The 20,074-nt window shown below is 41.0% G+C and overlaps 1 protein-coding gene across 2 annotated transcripts in view; it reads right to left on the bottom strand.

The window, feature by feature from the left end:
• Positions 1-256: 256 nt before the first annotated feature.
• The window catches only part of LOC131435523 (protein melted), a 32,617-nt gene continuing 12,799 nt past the window's right edge, over positions 257-20,074 (bottom strand). For both annotated transcript variants that reach the window (XM_058603515.1, XM_058603514.1), the window contains exons 2-9: positions 17,880-18,500; positions 10,652-10,900; positions 9,502-10,583; positions 3,069-3,241; positions 1,837-3,011; positions 1,369-1,542; positions 1,107-1,289; positions 257-1,044 (exon numbers count right to left, since the gene is read on the bottom strand). In XM_058603515.1, coding sequence (XP_058459498.1) covers positions 970-1,044; positions 1,107-1,289; positions 1,369-1,542; positions 1,837-3,011; positions 3,069-3,241; positions 9,502-10,583; positions 10,652-10,900; positions 17,880-17,984 — 3,216 coding nt within the window. In that variant the 5' untranslated portion in view covers positions 17,985-18,500 and the 3' untranslated portion in view covers positions 257-969. The remainder of the gene's footprint in view (positions 1,045-1,106; positions 1,290-1,368; positions 1,543-1,836; positions 3,012-3,068; positions 3,242-9,501; positions 10,584-10,651; positions 10,901-17,879; positions 18,501-20,074) is intronic.

Below are 20,074 nucleotides of genomic sequence, written 5' to 3' on the forward strand. Positions count from 1 at the left end.
TTCAACTGGGTGGATTTTCAAAATTTCACTCTTGCAGAGCGTTTTATCAAACTAATAGCTTGTTCCCTGTTTAAGTATTTTCTTTATTTCACCTAATGAATGGAATGGAAAATAGTAAGATAGTCCTATATCAATCTCGCGGTTACGTATCTGACATTGCCGACTTAAAACTGTTTTGTTAATGTCGCGTAAGTCTCTTAATACCGACCGTATTAGAGAAAGGATTTCTCTTCACCGACGAAAATACACTAACCAGTCACACGTGGAAAACATTTATTTCATAGGATTAATATATTTTCACTTTCATCAATAAATAATCGTAAATATTCTGTCCGGCGCGCGTTCTGTCGCCCGCTTCTAGACAACAGTAGTATAGATATGTAAAAACATAACAAAATTGAATCTTAATCATTAGTATATATATAAATGTTTGTGTTCATATAACTTACAGACTAGTCAATAGCTGGAAGGGTGGTGGAGCGCAAAATGATGAGCGATTTCTCTGAGTTTTGCTTGTTTTCAGTTCACGACGTTCAAGAGTAAAAATAGGCAACGAATAGTCTCTTCATTTCGATTAAAAGTATACTCGAGATAAAAAAAAAACTAACGAGCTTCCCTCGATTGGAAAACCGAAGCTCATTCCGTTCTGTCAGTTTGATATGCGATTTGTCACTTGTCACTTGAAATCAATTTAAAATTGACACATTGTTTGATTGAGTTTGGCCGATTATTGCTACTAGCTACTAGAAATATATTGTTTCTTATGTTTTTTTATCACCTAATCAAGACGATTGTCGATACAACATGCATTTTTAAGGGGTTTGCCTTCATCTATCAGTATGTAGTCTAAACAATATGGAATCTATCTCTCGTAGTGTTTGTTTTAAGTACATGATATTCCATAAAATTTTAAGTCTTTTAGATTTTACGTTTAAAGTACTGATGTGTGTGTGTGTGTGTGTGATATGTTCAGAATACAGTCCGACTGTTGCCGATACTTCGCGCCGGTAAACTATTGGTACGAGCGGTTGGACTATCGCGTGCCTGCGTGGAATGAAATTTATTCATGAAAGTAGTACAGTTTCGTTCCGGAGATTCAAACCAACCTGTGAATGTGCCAGCACAATGCTCAGACATTGGACCCATTCTTCCGCTTTGTTACCGTCCTTCGGTTTCAGAATCAACGTCTGATCACCGGTGAAAATTTCAAATGCTTTCGGAATGTTTCTCGCCCCCCGCGAGACCTTCACGGAACGAATCTGGTTGACGTCGATACTTTCGCCACCGGTCTGGAAAACAAAACAAAAACAAACGATCAACAAACGTTGTGTTTTGGGAAAGATCCGAAAAACCGAGCGAACTACTAACCGAACCCTTGCAGGACAGATGAGCTCCCGACAGTGTGAAGTATCGTGTGCGCCACCGACGAAACAGGCGCCATTTACCTTTCTTCTCCTTAAGTTGACCTTCGATGACCGGTTGATTATTGCCGTGCAGAAATCCCATCGCCTTCTCCGGATGGTTACAGAGGAAACAACCCCACTGGAATCGAAAAAAAGTAACCGAATTGAATAACGCAAAGCAAAGTCCTGGCATTACATTCCTTTTGTGGAATTTGGCCTTTCTGTTTCATCAGACTTCGCAGCCGATTCTTAGTGTACAGATTCATTGCATGGCTAGTACTATGGATCCTACCGACACTAAGAATCCTTCCAGGTCGGGGCTCGAACATACGACAACTGGCTTGTAAGACCAGCGTCCTATGCATTGAACCGCCAACCCGGGACCAATAACGCAGCGGACAACATTAAAAATAAAAAAAAAACAATCACTCACTTGAAACTGTAAATCCTCGCTACTTGCCCCTTCCGGTGTACTAACGGCACCCAGTTCAAACACATCGAAGAATCCGGCATTCCGCAGTTCATTGACCAACGCTTCCTGTTCCTTGCAGTTCGGGAACGCACTGGTGACTAGCGTGATGAAAGTCTTGTTCTCACATTTCAACGTATCCCAGCAATGTTTCAACCGGCTGACACTTGGATCCCAACTGCTGAGAGCATTCTGTGGTGCTCTGGCCTGCAGATCCAAGAACATCAGATGGATCCAAGTGCGAGGGTTGCGTGTTCGCATGGTGAACATAGTCCTCGAGTAGAGACAATGCGGTCCCCGGACCTGACAGGCAAAGTGCAGTTTAGCCGTTTTTTTTGCCCGCCGTTCTTCGATAATGCATTTCGCCGGTGGAGGTATTCGCTGGGCAACACTTTCCGTGAAAGCCTTGATCTTGTCCAGATGTTTCTCGCAAAAGTGCTGGATCGTGTCACGCATCGGGTACGGCTCGAAAACGCTCACACGCTGATTGCTGGCATTTAGCAGCGTTACACTGCGATTGTCGTTCCGCCGTGATGTGACCGTGGCTGGTCCCGAGACACTAACCTGATTGTTGGCATCGTCATTCGAGTTGAGCGACAGCGTCGTCAGTTGTGGTGATGTCTGTTGGGAATGGTTGTTGAACAAAGTCGGTGAGGCAGGTGAAGCGTGATGCACGTGAACCATTCCGATGGAACCGGTGGATTGGTTCAGTCCGCCCAGGGAATTCTTACCCAGTGCACCGGTAGAACCCATCAGTGTGCTGGGACCTTGCGAATACGGTCTCTGACCACGGGTTGGCGATGTTGTTACCGTCACTCCGCCCGATGTGATCTTCGTTTGCGGGATGCCCCATTTGTTCTCACCCGTAATGGTCACATGTTGACTAAGAGGAGGTGGAACCGGTGAGGAGAAGTTTTGGGTACTGTTGTTCTTGTTGTTGTTGTTGTTGTTGGCAAACGCGATTGCTACGTTGCCACTGGAATGACTGTTCAGAATATTACTGTTCGAGTTGGAACCACCGCCAGCGCTGCTTCCATCGATGCCACCGCCTCCACTGACTCCGCTGCTTGTGCCAGCACCTCCGCTGACACCACTCGCACTGTTCAAGGGCTTCCCGGATTCATCCAGCGTTACCATGTCTGAAATAGAATTTGATTACAGATCGAATTCCAGACACAATCGGATCAAGCACTCACCGCCATTGTACTGACCAATCAGTTGCGACGAACTGAGTCTCGTCATTGATTTGTGCAGACCGCCTACCGATCCGCCGGCAATGTTCAACCTAGTCATGCTTTTGTTTCCACCTCCGCCGGAGTGTAACCGGCCGGTACTCCGGGAATCACCCAGCTTCGCACGGCGCGTGTAACTGAAACCAAGAATACGAAAAAGTTAAAAACCATTGTTCTGAGGTATGTTTGAACTTTTGGAACTGATCGAGTCCCAGGAATTTATTGAAATGTTGTTTCACAGAGCTATTCCGGTAATTGACAGCCAAATTGAATATAATTTCTGGTTCAGAATTCAGTTCCAAACACAGAATCAAGCATTCAGTTGTGCTACAGGACGAGTTTGTTTTGTGCGCCGTTCGCAGTGTGAGTTTCGTTTCAAACAAGGACAATCACAGTTCGCTTTCACATCTCATCCAAGTCAGTCGATAAAACACAATCACTTACGTTCGGGACAGAAGAAACCAAGTACAATATTGTGTAGTGAACAATAGAACGACCTCGAAATGAGTGAACCAAACGAACAAAAGCTACCGCCGACACGAAAGAATACAACTGATGTTGACTTCAGGCAGTGCAAAATTCGACCTTCGATACGAGAACTTGAAGGTTTGCTAAGGGAGCAAATGCATCTTGACATTAAACGTGTGCATTTACTCCAATGTAATAAGACGATTAATGTTGTTTACATCCAGTTTTATAAAGAGTTGGATGCAATTCAATTCGCAAATGACAATAACAATGTGCAGCACAAGAACATTAAGTACAACATTCCAGTATATATGGAAGATAGTGCTTATATTCGCAAAACTATGTCCCAATACGGAGAGATTCTCTCTATCGAAAAAGAAAAGTGGAAGAATTTTTTCCCCGGTATTCTAAATGGCGTACGTTTGTTACGCATACAATTGAAGAAGCCTATACCTTCTTATGTGATTTTCGGTCAAGATACAAGAATACCGTGCAAATCACTTGTTACCTATGACAATCAGATGGCCACATGTCAATATTGCCGAGAAGCTGTTCACTACGGTAAGCCATGTGATAAACTGGACAAGAAGACAACCCATTCGTAGCCGAATGTTCGAAGTGAACACACGCGTTTTTCTTACAATCGACATCGGCAAAACGAAGGTGCCTATCACAGCAAAGGCTGTAGTATAGGCATTAAATAAAAGTGATAAAAAGCAGCATCCCCGCAAGTGAGTTCTACCTGTGCACCGACGGTATCGACAGTGGACGCTATTGTGCAATACTCGGGCAGCAGCGGACACCCATCCATTGTTTGCTACCCGCATCGCAGTCGTACAATCCTGAGTCAAGGTCACACTGAGCCACAACGGAGGAGTGAAAGATCAACTCACCTAACAGATTGCCGGGCCATACTGTTAAGTATTTTTTCAAACTTTTTCTTTTTACTTTTTCTATTTATATATTTTCTTTTTCACTGTTTTTAATTCTTATTACAAGTGCGGGAGACTCTTTTCTCCCGTACTTAAAATATGGATATTGATGACAATGGGGTTATCTCGGAAGAAGGCGAAGTTTCAATAAACGAAGAACGTTTAGAAACCGAGTCTGAATCCGAGATGCCGCCATCTCCCCCTCCGATACCATCCCCCTCTCCGATGCCTCCATCTCCCTCTGAGATATTGCCACCTCGTCGAAAAGTTTACCAAGACGATGGCTCGGGGGGTCCGTGGGTGGTATATTTCCAGCCCAAATCACCCAAATCAAAGCCTCTCAGAGTCCTGAATATTGCCCGGAACCTGACAAAACATTACTCGGCAATAAACTCTATCGAGAAGGTTCCGCCAAACAAGTTACGCGTTGTTGTGTCCGACCTGAAGCAAGCAAACGGGATTGCTACCAGCGAGTCGTTCACGAAGGAGTACCGCGTGTACGTCCCGTCTCATGTGGTTGAGATCGACGGTGTGGTCCGTGACGAAAGTCTGACGATCGAAGATCTGGTGAAGGACGGGGTAGGCCGTTTCAAAAACCCCGACCTTCAGCCAGTGAAAATTTTGGAGTGCAAGCAATTGCACTCCAAATCGATTGATGGTAAATTTTACCAATCGGACTCATTTCGCGTGACTTTTGCCGGATCTGCACTTCCAAATTATTTGGTAGTGAGGAGTTCGTCTACCTGTTCGGCTGTATGTACCGCGGGTAAGGCATTGTACAAGCTGCAAACAGCTAGGGCATACGGCAACCTATGGTTGCAACAAACTACGATGCGGCAAATGTGGAGAGACCCATCAGGACGATCTCTGCTGAAGAACAGCGGAAAAGTGTTGCTACTGCGGGGAGAATCCTCATGGTCTGTCGGAGTGTCCTACGTACATACAGCGTGCGGAGAAATTGAAGCGATCCGTGAAAGAACGCTCTTAACGTTCCTACGCGGAAATCCTAAAACGAACCACTCTATCGAACCCTGAGAACCCGTTTGCACTCTTGCCAGTTGAAGAGAATACCTCTGACGACCCAGGCGAAGGACCTTCTAACACGCAGGTTGAAGGAAGCAGGAAAAGACAAAATCTGGCTTCTCCTAAGCTTCCTCGTAAAGGCCTCAGAATGTCCTCTTCGTTACAAAATGATCAAACAAAAACGAAAAGTGCTGACTCAAAACCGAAGCAAACACCTCCTGGTTTCAGGTGCATCAAAAAACCCGAATGACCGCAAATCACAACCAGAAAAACAAACAAACGCTGGATTATTGAAATTTTCTGATATGGTGGACTGGATATTAGCAGCCTTCAATATTACTGATCCTCTAAAAAGCCTCCTAAATGCTCTACTGCCAGTTGACTGAACAATGGACCCTCCTTGCAGCGATTGTATCTTTTGATGGATAATTTACCAATGAGAATCGAAAATATGATCACTGGCTTCAGTGGAATTGCAGAAGTATCATCCCAAAATTTGATTCTTTCAAACACTTAATACATACTCATAATTGCGATGTATTCTCCTTGAGTGAAACTTGGCTTACTTCTAACATCAACCTCGACTTCCATAATTTCAACATAATCCGCCTGGATCGAGAAGACTCTTATGGAGGGGTACTTTTAGGGATTAAAAAGTACTATTCATTTTATCGTATTAACCTCCCCTCGACACCGGGAATTGAAGTTGTTGCTTGCCAAATTAATATTAAAGGCAAAGATCTATGTATAGCTTCTATCTACATTCCTCCCAGAGTCTCGATAAGGCATCGTCGGCTTGCAGACATCATAGAACTTCTTCCTTCACCGCGGTTGGTTTTAGGGGACTTTAACTCGCATGGTACAGGATTAGGCTGCTTATATGATGATAACCGTTCTTCCTTAATCCAAGATCTGTGTGACAACTTCAATTTGACAATTCTAAACACGGGAGAAATGACACGGAACCCTAGACCGCCAGCACAACCAAGTGCGCTGGATTTATCCCTTTGCTCGACTTCGCTACAGTTAGATTGCAAGTGGAAGGTGATCTGTGATCCTCACGGTAGCGATCACTTGCCGATCATAGTTTCTATCACCAACCGTGTAAGACCATCGGAAACAATCAATGTTTCGTACAATTTCACACGAAACATTCATTGGAAAAGTTACTCGCGCTCGATATCTGAGAAACTAGAAACATCACAGGAGCTTCCTCCGGAGGAAGAGTATACATTTTTGGCTGGCTTGATTCTTGACACCGCAATTCAAGCTCAGACAAAACGAGTACCCAGCGCGCAGACTAGTATACGTTCTCCCAACCCATGGTGGGACAGAGAGTGCTCAGAGCTGAAAACGAAAAAAGCTTCAGCCTTCATCTCGTTTAGAAGGAACGGAACCCCAGATAATTATCGAAAATACGCGGCGTTAGAATTTCAAATGAAAAGTCTGATTAAAGCTAAGAAACGCGGTTACTGGCGAAGGTTTGTTGACGGATTAACGAGAGAAACAGCAATGAGCTCTCTTTGGAATACGGCCCGTCGCATGCGCAATCGAAATCACGCGAACGAAAGCGAGGAATATTCTAACCGCTGGATTTTCGATTTCGCTAAAAAAGTATGTCCTGATTCTGTTCCGGAACAGAAGAAATCCCGCGTCGCGACTTCGAATACAAACGAAACACCGTTTTCGATGGTAGAGTTCTCACTTGCGCTCTTGTCGTGTAACAATAGATCCCCGGGGTTAGACAGAATTAAATTCAACTTGTTGAAAAATTTGCCTGACTCTGCCAAAAGGCGCTTGTTGAATTTATTCAACAAGTTCCTCGTGGGTAATATTGTTCCACACGAATGGAGAGACGTGAGAGTTATCACCATTCTAAAACCTGGGAAACCAGCCTCCGATCACAATTCGTATCGACCGATTGCTATGCTTTCCTGTATTCGGAAATTGTTGGAGAAAATGATTCTCTTCCGTCTAGACAATTGGGTCGAGATAAATGGATTGCTTTCAGGTACACAATTTGGGTTCCGCAGGGGCAAAGGAACGAACGATTGTCTAGCGTTGCTCTCAACAGAAATTCAAATGGCATTTGCTCGTAAAGAACAAATGGCATCAGTTCTATCTGAGAAGTTGCATCAGCATGGTCTTTCACCAGTTTTGAACAACTTTTTCTATAATCTATTGTCCGAGAAACACATGCATTTTGAGCATGGCTTTTATACAACTTTTACGTAAATAACATTGATGAATGTATCAACACATCTTGCACGCTAAGACAACTTGCCGACGACAGCGTTGCGTCTATTATAGGACCCAGAGCTGCCGATCTCCAAGGACCATTACAAGATACCATCGACAACTTGTCAACATGGGCTCTTCAAATGGGTATCGAGTTCTCTACGGAGAAAACTAAGCTGGTTGTATTTTCAAGGAAGCGAGAACCAGCACAACTACAGCTTCAACTAAGGGGTGAAACCATAGCTCAGGTTTTCTCATTTAAATATCTCGGGGTCTGGTTCGACTCCAAAGGCACCTGGGAATGTCACATTAGGTATCTGAAACGTAAGTGCCTACAGCGAATCAATTTCCTTCGTACAATAACCGGAACTTGGTGGGGCTCTCACCCAGGAGACCTGATCAGGTTGTACAAAACGACGATATTGTCCGTAATGGAATATGGATGTTTCTGTTTTCGCTCCGCTGCGAATATTCATTTCATTAAACTTGAAAAAATTCAGTATTGTTGTTAACTTTAAACTTGATCAACCACAACAACCTCTGAACCAAATAACTGTAACGGACGAGTTCTTGTGATAATTCTACGATGACCATTGTCGTTTTGCCCGGATTTACAGATAATCCAACCTGACAACACCATTGTTCAACAGATCGCAGGGCTTGCTGCATTAAATCTGAGAGAGTGGTATTGCTTATACCGGTCAGCAATATATGATAATAGTTGGCAAAAAGGTAAGTCGGAAATCCAAAGATATTTAGTTTCCTGAACAGACCATCAGCGACTAGGTTTCATAAAAGTGGGGATAGTACACCTCCTTGAGGACACCCACAGACACTCAGCTTTCTAATCTCTGCTTGCCGAAGCGATGAACAAAGAAGTCGATTGCTAAGCATTGCGTGTATTCAAATTGTGATACTTGAAGGTATGTCATGATCACGGGCTGCTTCCAGAATTGATATCTAGGAAAATCTAGGAAAACTCCCAAGCAAGATTGTTTTTGTGAGAAAGCTTTTTCAATGTTGTACACAACATCATGTAACAGGGTTGTAGTGGACCTTTCAAGCTGGTGTTAAATTTCATGTAGCGGATGCACGCCCAAACTAACATTCCTGATATAGTGATCGACTATGCGTTCCACTGTTTTAAGAAGAAATGAGCTAAGAACTAAGAACTAAGCAACTGATAGGCCTGAAACTCTTCGCTTCCTCATAAGTGTCGCGACCGCCTTTGGGAATAAATTTGACAATTATTTCCTGCCAGGCTCTTGGAATATATCCAGTCGCAAGACTAAAAGTAAGTATTTTCTTCAAAACATGTTTGAAATGTTCATACCCTTTCTGCAGTAACACTGGGAAAACTCCATCCTTTCCAGGAGACTTGTACGGAGCAAAACTCTCAACTGCCCATTTGACCGATTCAATCCTCACAACGCTTCGAGCAAGGGCCCAAGAAAAGGTCTCAGGAACAGTTGTCAGTGATGGCTCCATACATCCTGGAAAGTACATCACCACCTTAACCATTTGAAGTTATTAAGAAACCGATATGAAAGTCCTTCGATTTCGGAAGTAAATTATTTAATTTGCTAGTTTCATGGAGACTAGATACATTTCGCTGAGACAATCGAAGAGCATTTTTGTAAGCCTTTGGAACCGACACAAAATGCCTCGGACAAAATCTTGTTATAATCTCATTGCGATAAGAACCTGAAATCTAAATGACTGACTCTAGAACTTACCCGGTATGGGGCGGAGTCGGCGGAACGATGGGATTGGTGCCACCACCGTTCACCGTCGGTATGCCGTTGGCCGAGTTCATAAAATTGGTCAGCAGCGCCGGATGGATGGTTGAAGTGGTCGTTCCGTTTGAGGTATTTATGACGGTGGTCGATACGAGACTGCTGCCAGCATTGGCCCCATTCGAGGTGCTACTGCCGTTGCTGCTAATGACGGCCACGTTCGGTGTTTTGGAAATGATAGACCGGGTATCGAGCGTTACCGGGGTGGAAATCACCGCCGACGGTGATACCGCCGTGACGGGGATCGATGCGGATGAGTTTAGATTGACTATTGTAACCCCTGCTGCGGTTTGCTTGATCTGATTGCTGTTGTTCAGTTGCCGTTGCCGGACTACGGATGTGACCTTATCGGTGAATAGAACTGGATACTTGGTGCACAGTTTGGTAGCTTCGTTCAGCAGAATTGTTTGCAGTGGACGGTCTGCTTTCGGAAGGTACTCCAGCACAAAATCCAGAGCGACCTGCGCTCGATCTTTACTGGATTTTCCAATGGCTGAGAGAATTTGTGCTGCGAAACCAACCGTCGGAGGTATCACTTGTGCCACGATTTTCACGGATTCCGTGTATTCACTCATCTTGATTGGTTTGAATTCGGCTAGCTTCAGGATCACCAGCATTACGGCCGCGGAGATTGTTGGCTTATGGGCTAGTTCGAACAACTGAGGAATGCTATCGAGCAGGGAGGATGGCTTGGTTTTAGCGATCGAAACCAGCAGCTGCAGGATCACTATCTGCTCCTGGTGTTCGCACTTAGGAATGATTTCTACGAATCTTTTCGCTTCCGCGTTGATCGGATCCGAGGCAGCATCGTAGATTTGCGACAGCACGTGACACAGGCCGTAGTTGCCGTTCAGCAGTGATTCCAGAATCAGTTGGACGTGAGGCGACAGCAGATACGAATACTCGATTGCCGCCGACGAGAGGTAACTGGCCAGGTTTCGGGATAGCTCTAAGTTTCCTTTGTTGAGAAATTTCACCGCTACTGGTAGTGTAACTTCCATCACATGCTTTTTGTTGTAGTTCTGTAAAAGATGTGATCATGTTGTTAAATTAGAATAATTCATTTGCCTAATTCAACGCGTTGACTTACCAGAAAAATACTGGAAATAATATCGGAGGAAATCTTTGCGTGTGGCGGATCGGTTTCTTTGCTGGACGGCTTCAGATTGTAATTCAGGCAGGTCTCGAGAAGACTCACCAACCCGGCGCAGTGTTTTTCGATGGTGTTGGACTTTTTGATGCATGATGTCACGCGGTTTATACAGATCTCGATCACCGACTGATCGTTACTGTTCTGGAGGTAGTCTTCGTGACTGATGATGGTGGCAATTTCCTCGAGCTGTGGGAAAGAAAGATGATCGAATTCAGTGTTCAGATGTCAGACATTGTGATTTATTGTTACGAGATAGTATTTCCAAATGTTGATTTACTTTTACACGAGATCTTGAATACCTTATTGAATAGGTGAAACTGCTCTACTAATTGAGCTACTCCGGATATGTAAAAAATGTATAGTCTGCATAGTGGCTCGAGTTAGATTTTAATTCTTTTTAGTGGTTTCAAATCAAAACCAAAAATTCACGACAAATAACATCGTTCTAAAAATATATAATGTCTTATTAAAATAATATTTCCATTAAAATTGAGGAATACTTTGAAACAGTGGGTTGCCTTCGGACGGTATTATAATCCCCCTGGACTTAACACGTTTCACCGACTGAGGACCAGGGCCGGTGGTTTCAGATATTTGGCATCAAAAATAAATTTACGATCTTGTTAAACTCAAAATTCTCAGTCCACTTCTTTTTAAATAAATGGACTCTAGATCTCGTCGTTTCAGACATTTCGAAGGCATCAAAAATATATATCTTAGAACTTCGGAATCAAAAAATTGAAAAAAATTGCCGAATCGAGACCTATAATTTCTAAATTTAAAAAAAAAATCAACTCTAGAACATAGAAAATTTTTGAGATTTCTGATATCGAAAAATAATTTTTAGTGTCATCTCGAAAAAAAAAATAAAAAAAAATCGACAATGGAACTTCGAATAATTTTTGAGATTTCCAAAATCGAAACATTGTTTACGACAAATGTCTTGGAATCGAGAACTAATTTGATGTACAAAAATTAATCTTAAAATCGATTCTTTGGAAAAAATCGACTCTGGTTCTCCGACATCGAATTTTCTTTTCTGATGCCAAATGTCTTAGAATTGCATAAAATGTCGAGATCTGGTGTTATTTCGACGGTTGAAACAGAAAGGCCAAATTCCACAAAAGGAATGTACTGCCAAGACTTTGCTTCACTTAGTACGGACAAGTCGATTCTACTTGGATGCATAGTGTCACCCCTGATTAAAATCATTCAGCACTCGATGATCGTGGTCGTTCAGCATTTCGAATGGGAAAATCAGCGGAATTCCGACGAAAATCATTGCCTCTCATGCGAGGCGAACGGCGCATAGAAATCCACAGTAGGCTGATGCAGAACCGTAGTGAACATTTCTGGCGCCCGAGGCAAACTCAAAAATAATCGCCCCTACCAATTTTTTAACAAACACCATAAAGACGAACACACATTATTTCTTTTTTCTCTAAGGTTATCTCAAGTAAAATTTTCAATTTTAGTAAATACTTATTGATATAATTATTAGATATTATTATATCATATTGAAGCAAAATGGGCAGCTCTTCATAAGGTTTATAAAGCAAAATGAAGAACCAGTCTACCCCTGCGTTAAATTTATTTCGAAATGGTACAAAATTGAAGAAAGTTTTAAAACCTGTTTTACGATCAACATTAAAATTCCATAGTTAGGTAGTCCTACGTCAACAGTTCGATCATCTCCACAACAGTTTTGTGTCGTAGTCAGCCCTATATAATTACAAAATTTTGATTCAAAGTAAAATACCGAAAACACTTCAAACTTCGAATTAACTTACGTTTTTCATGACGATACCAGAAAACGGAAGCAGATAAAATGGAGGATGCATGGAAATCGACTTTCTTTCACAAAAATTACATACGCTTCATTTCTATAGCGACCATACCTATGTTTGTATGCAGTAATCGCATCTAAACTTAATTATCTAGACATTGTCAGGGTAGATTTTTTATGCATGTTGATGCATGTGTTTTCCACACATTCTGAATATGCTGCACAAATTTTAAAAATGATACAGATTTCTGAAATCAATCACAGACTGACAAGGAGCCCCTAAAAATCTTCAAATTGCTAGGGAAAACTAAGTTCCCAACAGAGCGACTTTTTTTTGCTCAGACTGATTTTTGGTTCGAATTAAAAAAAATATCTGACATCCTTGGCTATCTCATTCGCAACGTCGAAGTGGTTTTATTGATGGCATCTATGACAGATATGCTCGACGTGCATGTGCCAAGTTTTATAAAGTAAGTTGCCACATACAAAAATATATTGTTATTTCATTTTTTTGAATGCTCGAAAACTACTCTAAAATTGTTTAAATAGCTGCTAAAAAATTGATCGAATAACTGCTTCACAAACTGCCCGAAAAACTGCTCGCGAACTACCCCAAAGTCATTTAAATAACTGATCGAAAAACTGCCGAAAACTGCTCAAAAAACTGCTTGAAACTTGCTCGGAAAAAAGCTCGAATAACTACTCGAAAGCTGCTCAAAAAACTGCTCGAAAATTGCAACAAAAATTGCCCAAATAACTGCTGTTAAAAAACTGCTACAAAAACTGTTTGAAAATACTGTTCAAAAACTGCTCGAATAACTCCAAATCAAAAACTACTCCAAAAACTACTCCAAAAACTGCTCGAAAACTACTCCAAAAGTGTTTAAATAACTGCTCAATAAGCTGCCGAAAGCTGCTCGAATAACTGCTCAAAAACAACTCTAAAACCGTTTAAATAACTGCTTGATAAACTGCCGGAAACTGCTTGAATAACTGCTCCGAAAGCTATTCGAAAAACCTGATTGAATAACTGCTTCAAAAACTATTCCTGAAACTGCTCGAAAAACTGCTAAAAACAGCTCGTATAACTGCTCAAAACCAACTCTAGAACTGTTTAACTACTCAAAAAATGCTCGAAAAACTACTCTAAAATTGATTAGAAAACTGCTCAAAAATTTTTTCAAAAATTGCTTGAAAATTGCTCGAATATCTGCTCGAAAACTGCTAGAAAAACTACTCTAAAACTACTCTAAAACTACTCCAAAATTGATCAAAAACTACTTGAAAACTGCCCGAATAACTGCTCGAAAACTGCTCCAAGAACTACTAGAAAAACTACTCTAAAACTGTTTAAATGACTATTCGAAAAACTGCCGAAAGCTGCTCGAATAACTGATGCAAGAACTGCTAGGAAACTGCTAAAATAACTGTTTTAAAAGCTACTCCAAAAACTGCTTAAAAACTGCCCGAATAACTGATCGAAAACTACTCTGAAACTGTTTAAATAACTGCTCAAAAATTGCTCCAAAAACTGCTTGAAAACTGCACGAAAACTGTTCCAAAAGCTGCTCAAAAACTCCGTGAAAAAACCGCTTGAAAACTGCTCAAATAACTGTTCGAAAACCAACCCAGAAATTGAACGAAAAAACTACTCAAAAACTGCTCGAATAACTGCTTCAAAAACTACTCTACAGACTGCTAAAAAAACTGCCCGAATAACTGCTCGCCAACTACTCCAAAGTTGTTTAAATAACTGCTCGAAAAACTGCCGAAAACTGCACGAAGAATTGCTTGAAAACTGTTCGAAAACTGCCCGAATAACTGATCGAAAACTACTCTGAAACTGTTCAAATAACTGCTCAAAAATTGCTTGAAAACTGCCCGAAAACTGTTCAAAAAGTTGCTCAAAAACTGCTTGACAAAACCACTCGAGAACTGCTCAAATAACTGTTCGAAAACCAACCCAGAAATTGCACGAAAAAACTACTCAAAAACAGATCGAATAACTGCTTCAAAAACTACTCCAGACTGCTCGAAAAACTGCCCGAATAACTGCTCGCCAACTACTTAAAAGTTGTTTAAATAACTGCGCGAAAAAACTGATAAAAAAATTGCTCGAAGAATTGCTTGAAAACTGCTCGAAAACTGCTCGAATAACTGCTCGAAAACTGCTCCAAAAACTGCTCGAAGACTACCCCAAAAACTGCTCGAATAACTGCCTGAAAACTGCTACAAAAACTGTTTAAAAATACTGTTAAAAAACTACTCGAATAACTACTCGAAAACTACTCCAAAAACTGCTTGAAAACTACTATAAAAACTGCTCGAAAACTATTCCAAAACAGTTTAAATAACTGCTCGATAAGCTGCCGATCACTGCTCCAAAATCAACCCCGAAATTGGTCGAAAAAAACTACTCAAAAACTCTTCTAAAAACTGCCTAAAACTGCCCGAATAACTGCTTGCATACTACTTCAAAATTGTTTCAATAACTGCTAGAAAAACTGCCAAAAACTGCTCGAAGAACGATTTGAAAACTGCTCGAATAACTTATCGAAAGCTGCTCCAAAAATAGCTCGAAAATTGCAACAAAAATTGCCGAATAACTGCACGCCAACTACTCTAAAGTTGTTTAAAAAACTGCTCGAAAAACTGCCGAAAACTACTGGAAGAATTGCTTGAAAACTGGAAGAATTGCTTGAAAACTGCTCCAAAAACTTCTTGAAGACTACCAAAAAACTGCTCGAATAACTGCCTGAAAACTGCTCTTAAAACTGTTTAAAAACTGCAACAAAATCTGCTTGAAAACTACTATAAAAACTGCTCGAAAACTACTCCAAAAACTGCTAGAATACTACTCCAAAACTGTTTAAATAACTGCTCGAAAAATTGCCCAAAAACTACCCGAATAACTGCTTGCATACTACTCTAAAATTGTTCAAATAACTGCTCGAAAAACTGCCGATAGCTGCTCGAATTACTATTCGATGCTGCTCCAAAAACTCAAAAATTGAGACAAAAACTGTCCGGATAACTGCTCGAAAACTACTAAGAAAATTGCTTGAAAACCACTCTAGAAGTGCTCGAAAACTGCTCCGAAAACAGCTCGAATAACTGCCTGAAAACTGCTCCTAAAACTGTTAGAAACTGTTCGAAAACTTTCACAAAAACTATTTTAAAATGTTTGTCGAAAACTGCTCGGAAACTACCCCAAAAACTGTTTAAATAACTGCTCGATAAGCTGTTGAAAACTGCTCGATAAGCTGCCGTAAACTGCTCAAATAACTGCTTCAAAAACTATTCGAAAAACCTGCTCGAATAACTACTCCAAAAACTATTCCTAGAACTGCTCGAATAACTGCCTGAAAACTGCTCCTAAAACTGTTAAAAACTGCTCTAAAACCGCCACAAAAACTGTTTGAAAATACTGTTCAAAGATTGCTCAAATAATTGCTCGAAAACTACTCCAAAAACTACTCCGAAACTGTTTAAATAACTGCTCGATAAGCTGCCGAAAACTGCTCCAAGAACTGCTCGAAAAACTGCTCAAAAACTACTCTAAAACCGTTTAATAACTGCTCCTAAAACTATAAAAAAAACTGCTCGAAAACTGTTACAAAAACTGCTTAAAAATACTGTTCGAAGACTGCTCGAATATCTGCTCGGAAACTACCCCAAAAACTGCTCGAAAACTACTCCAGCACTGTTTAAATAACTGCTCGATAAGCTGCCGAAAACTGCTCCAAGAACTGCTCGAAAAACTGCTCAAAAACTACTCTAAAACCGTTTAATAACTGCTCCTAAAACTATAAAAAAAACTGCTCGAAAACTGTTACAAAAACTGCTTAAAAATACTGTTCGAAGACTGCTCGAATATCTGCTCGGAAACTACCCCAAAAACTGCTCGAAAACTACTCCAGCACTGTTTAAATAACTGCTCGATAAGCTGCCGAAAACTGCTCGAATATCTGCTCCAAAAACTGGTTCGAATAGTTTTTGGAGCTGTTTTCGTCAATTTTGCGAGTAGTTCTTCAAACGGCTTTAGAGTTGTTTTTTAGCAGTTTTTCGAGCAATTCTTGGAGCAGATTTCGAGCAGTTATTCCATTCGAATAACTGCTCCAAGAACTGCTCGAAAAACTGCTCAAAAACAACTCTAAAGCCGTTTGAAGAACTACTCGCAAAACTGCCGAAAACTGCTCCAAAAACTATTCGAAAAACCTGCTCGAATAATTGCTCCAAAAACTATTCCTAAAACTTCTCGAAAAACTGCTACAAACTGCCCGAATAACTGATTGAAAATTACTCTAAAACTGTTTAAATAACTGCTCAAAAATTGCTTCAAAAACTGCTCGAAAACTCTTTTTTGTGTTCATTAGTGGCATACAAGCATCAAGTTTCATTTTGAATACAGTTTAGTGCAAATGATTCAAACCTGTCAATCAATCTTTGTGATTTTACCGACACTTTTGACGACGGGTCTGCCTATGCGAGGTGTATGACATGAAAATTTCCAGAACGGAATCAACAAGTAATCTCATTTGAACGACTGAATGCAAAAGTCGGATAAGTGCAGCTTAGTTTGGAAAACCCGTTTAAGTATTTTTGAATCACAAACCGGATAAAACCACAAACCGGATGAACCACAAACCGGACTTGGATTTTGCAATGCAAAAATCGTTTAAAGACATTTTTTTGCATGAACCGGACAGAAAAACTTTGAGTGCAAAAACCGGACAAAAACTTAACCGGTTCTTCCAAAACAAATGTATTTATCCGGTTTTTGCATTCAAAGTTTTTACCGACAGTCGCAGTGGACGAAGCATGGTTTGCTTGTTTGTTATGGGCAACTTGATCTATGCTGCGTTCCCACAGCGGCAGTTTGTAAAAACTTTTAATGCAAAAACCGGATAAATACGTTTGTTTTGAAAGAACCGGTTAAGTTTTTGCCCGGTTCTCGCAAAATGATGTTTTTAAACGATTCGTGCATTGCAAAGTCCATGTCCGGTTTTTGCGCTCAATGTTTTTATCCGGTTTTTGCATTGAAAAATACTTAAACGGGTTTTCCAAACTAAGTTGCACTTATCCAATTTTTGCTTTCAGCCGATCATTTTCATGAATGAAAACAGTTTCATTGTATCTTTCATGTCATATTCCATGTTTTCTGTTTAACTCCAAAAACGACGAGAGAATGAGATGTTTCATATTCGATCGCAAATATAGCAATATTATTTGAAAATTTAATTCGTCTGAGAGATGGGAATCACAACTTTCAACATTGTCCATTACTTTTCTATTCAATTGACACACAAGCAAACACACTTTTAATTACTAAATTTTCAAATAATCAAAAACAGATAAATTGTAACATTTTCTACTTACCACTTCACCCAAATCGTTGACAATTTCAACATCGGCCACGGAAAACAGTTCACCGGCCCGCGATAAATCGCGCTTTGATAGAACCGTTGTGAACAAGTCGTGCATTGTTAGTGCCTCTGGTGGAAGTCACATCTCACACCGACGAATGATCCAATGATCGATCTGAACCGGCAGAATGCAACGAAAAATGCAAATATGTTTCTCTGTTGAACAAATTTCACCACCGAATATTTTTTGTTTTGATTTCTCACAGTTCCACTAATCGAAATGAGTTTATTTTTGATTCAAGCTCACTCAACAACATCCCTAAGCCAAGCCCTCGGGCGTGATTTGAAATCATCTAGTCTAACTCGTCACATACTTCTGCCTTTTCTCACTTTTTTTTTCTACCAAGCCCTACAACCTGGAAACTATTTCAACTGGCAAGACTGCAGCGTCGATGTTGTTTTTCCGAGCGCATTTTTCACACTTCGCGCGTTCGACGGAGCACTGACAGAAAATTAATGGAGTGCCGATCACAGCAACCCGATCCAACACATCCCGCGATTCGAACTGGCGTCCAGTCGGCTGTACAGTTTTCTGTCTGTTCTGTTTTCAATCCTGGCCTGACAGTTCCGAAATCTGCAAACGGAATAGAGAGGGGAGAAAAAAGTCTATTAGATTTCGAAGATAGATGGCACACTTGGGCCCGTCGGGCACACGGCTAATTATAGCAGCTCTCTGGGAAATGGGAATTTTGGGGGGGGGGAACGATTACCGCGGTCGTAACGAAGGAACATCTCGACACGACCGACAGCAGTCGGTGGCATTCCATTGCATCGGATTTTGTGTAGTAATACCGGCAATACGCACGCGTTACCGTTACCGAGTGAAATGTTTGCGTGAAAAATGTGACATCTTCTCGTACGGTGCTGTCTGCCACAGAGTGACCAGTTTGCGCTTGTTAAACTTGTTTATTATATTATATAAAAAGTATGTAGATCTGGCCACTCTGGTCTTTCAGAATACAGAATTTGTAAGCTTATTCAAACATTAGTAGGCCTTGCCAGTGTTGACGTTTTATCTCTAGATCAATAACGTACGGAAGAAATTGAAACACGTTGGTTATAAGTCACTACAAATTTTCTGTATAACAAGGTTATTTTTATGTCCGGATTCAATTATACAAACACAGAATTAGTGCTGCAAGCTACAAAACCAAAACCGCATCGATAAGCTGTGTAGAATGGTGACTAAAACCGTATCCCAATAAATTGCAATTGCATTTATTGCAATCAATCGAAGCAAAACAAACTAACTTTGCGGAGAAATTTTTTCACGATCAATCCGCACAACGCACGAAAACAAGTTGGGCGTATTTTTTTCTTTCGAGCCACGGAATGCCATTGCGGTCCAATCGGAACAACATCATTAGCATTGTCGATTGATTCCAATCTCCCTCGCGGATCGAAAACTGTTTCTCTCGTTTATTGCTGTTCGCTTTCACCCCGAAGAACCGACTGACCGCTGGCTGTAATTGCCTACAAAGTCCGCCAGCCCAATCTTCCAGTTCATCACTTTCGTGGTTGATAAAGATAAGCATCACCAGGCAGTCGCTACGGCTCATTTTCAGGCTGATGGAAGACGTTTTAATAAAAAGGGGCACTCAATGAAACCAAACTCATTTAGTGGGAGATATTGAGACGAGTGACGAATTCGTTTTCGAACGTTATCGAAATGAATTTTCCTAAATGATTCGGCTGTACTGCAGGTGATACGTATTTCACCTTTCCCGTAACGAAAGATTGGTCAATGAAAAACGGGTGAAAATCAAAACTTATCAACCAAGGCCGTCGAATTTCATCGAGTCGAGTTTTGAGTTTTTTACTTGTGATGGTTTTTTTTATGCTCAGATCACAACATGGCTGTGCGTTTCGCTGTCAGCTTTCGTTTGTTTACTTGTTTGTGCGGTTGAAATTCTGCGTTTTCAAAATGTCGCGTATTGAAGAGCAAGTAAAAATAAAGTTCTGGACACATGGCTAAGTGAGAAGGGTATTACTATGCGAAAATTGGCGAAGCGGTTTGGAATTCATCATGCCATCATTAATAAGTTTGGGGAACACTATTCTTTGGATGAGCTACCAGGAAGAGGCCGAAACTCCGGTTCTTCCAACCCGAAACTGAACAAAAAGTGGTATCTGCAATCATGAAGAACA

This window comes from Malaya genurostris, chromosome 3 (assembly GCF_030247185.1).
Source record: "Malaya genurostris strain Urasoe2022 chromosome 3, Malgen_1.1, whole genome shotgun sequence".
Taxonomy (NCBI): domain Eukaryota; kingdom Metazoa; phylum Arthropoda; class Insecta; order Diptera; family Culicidae; genus Malaya; species Malaya genurostris.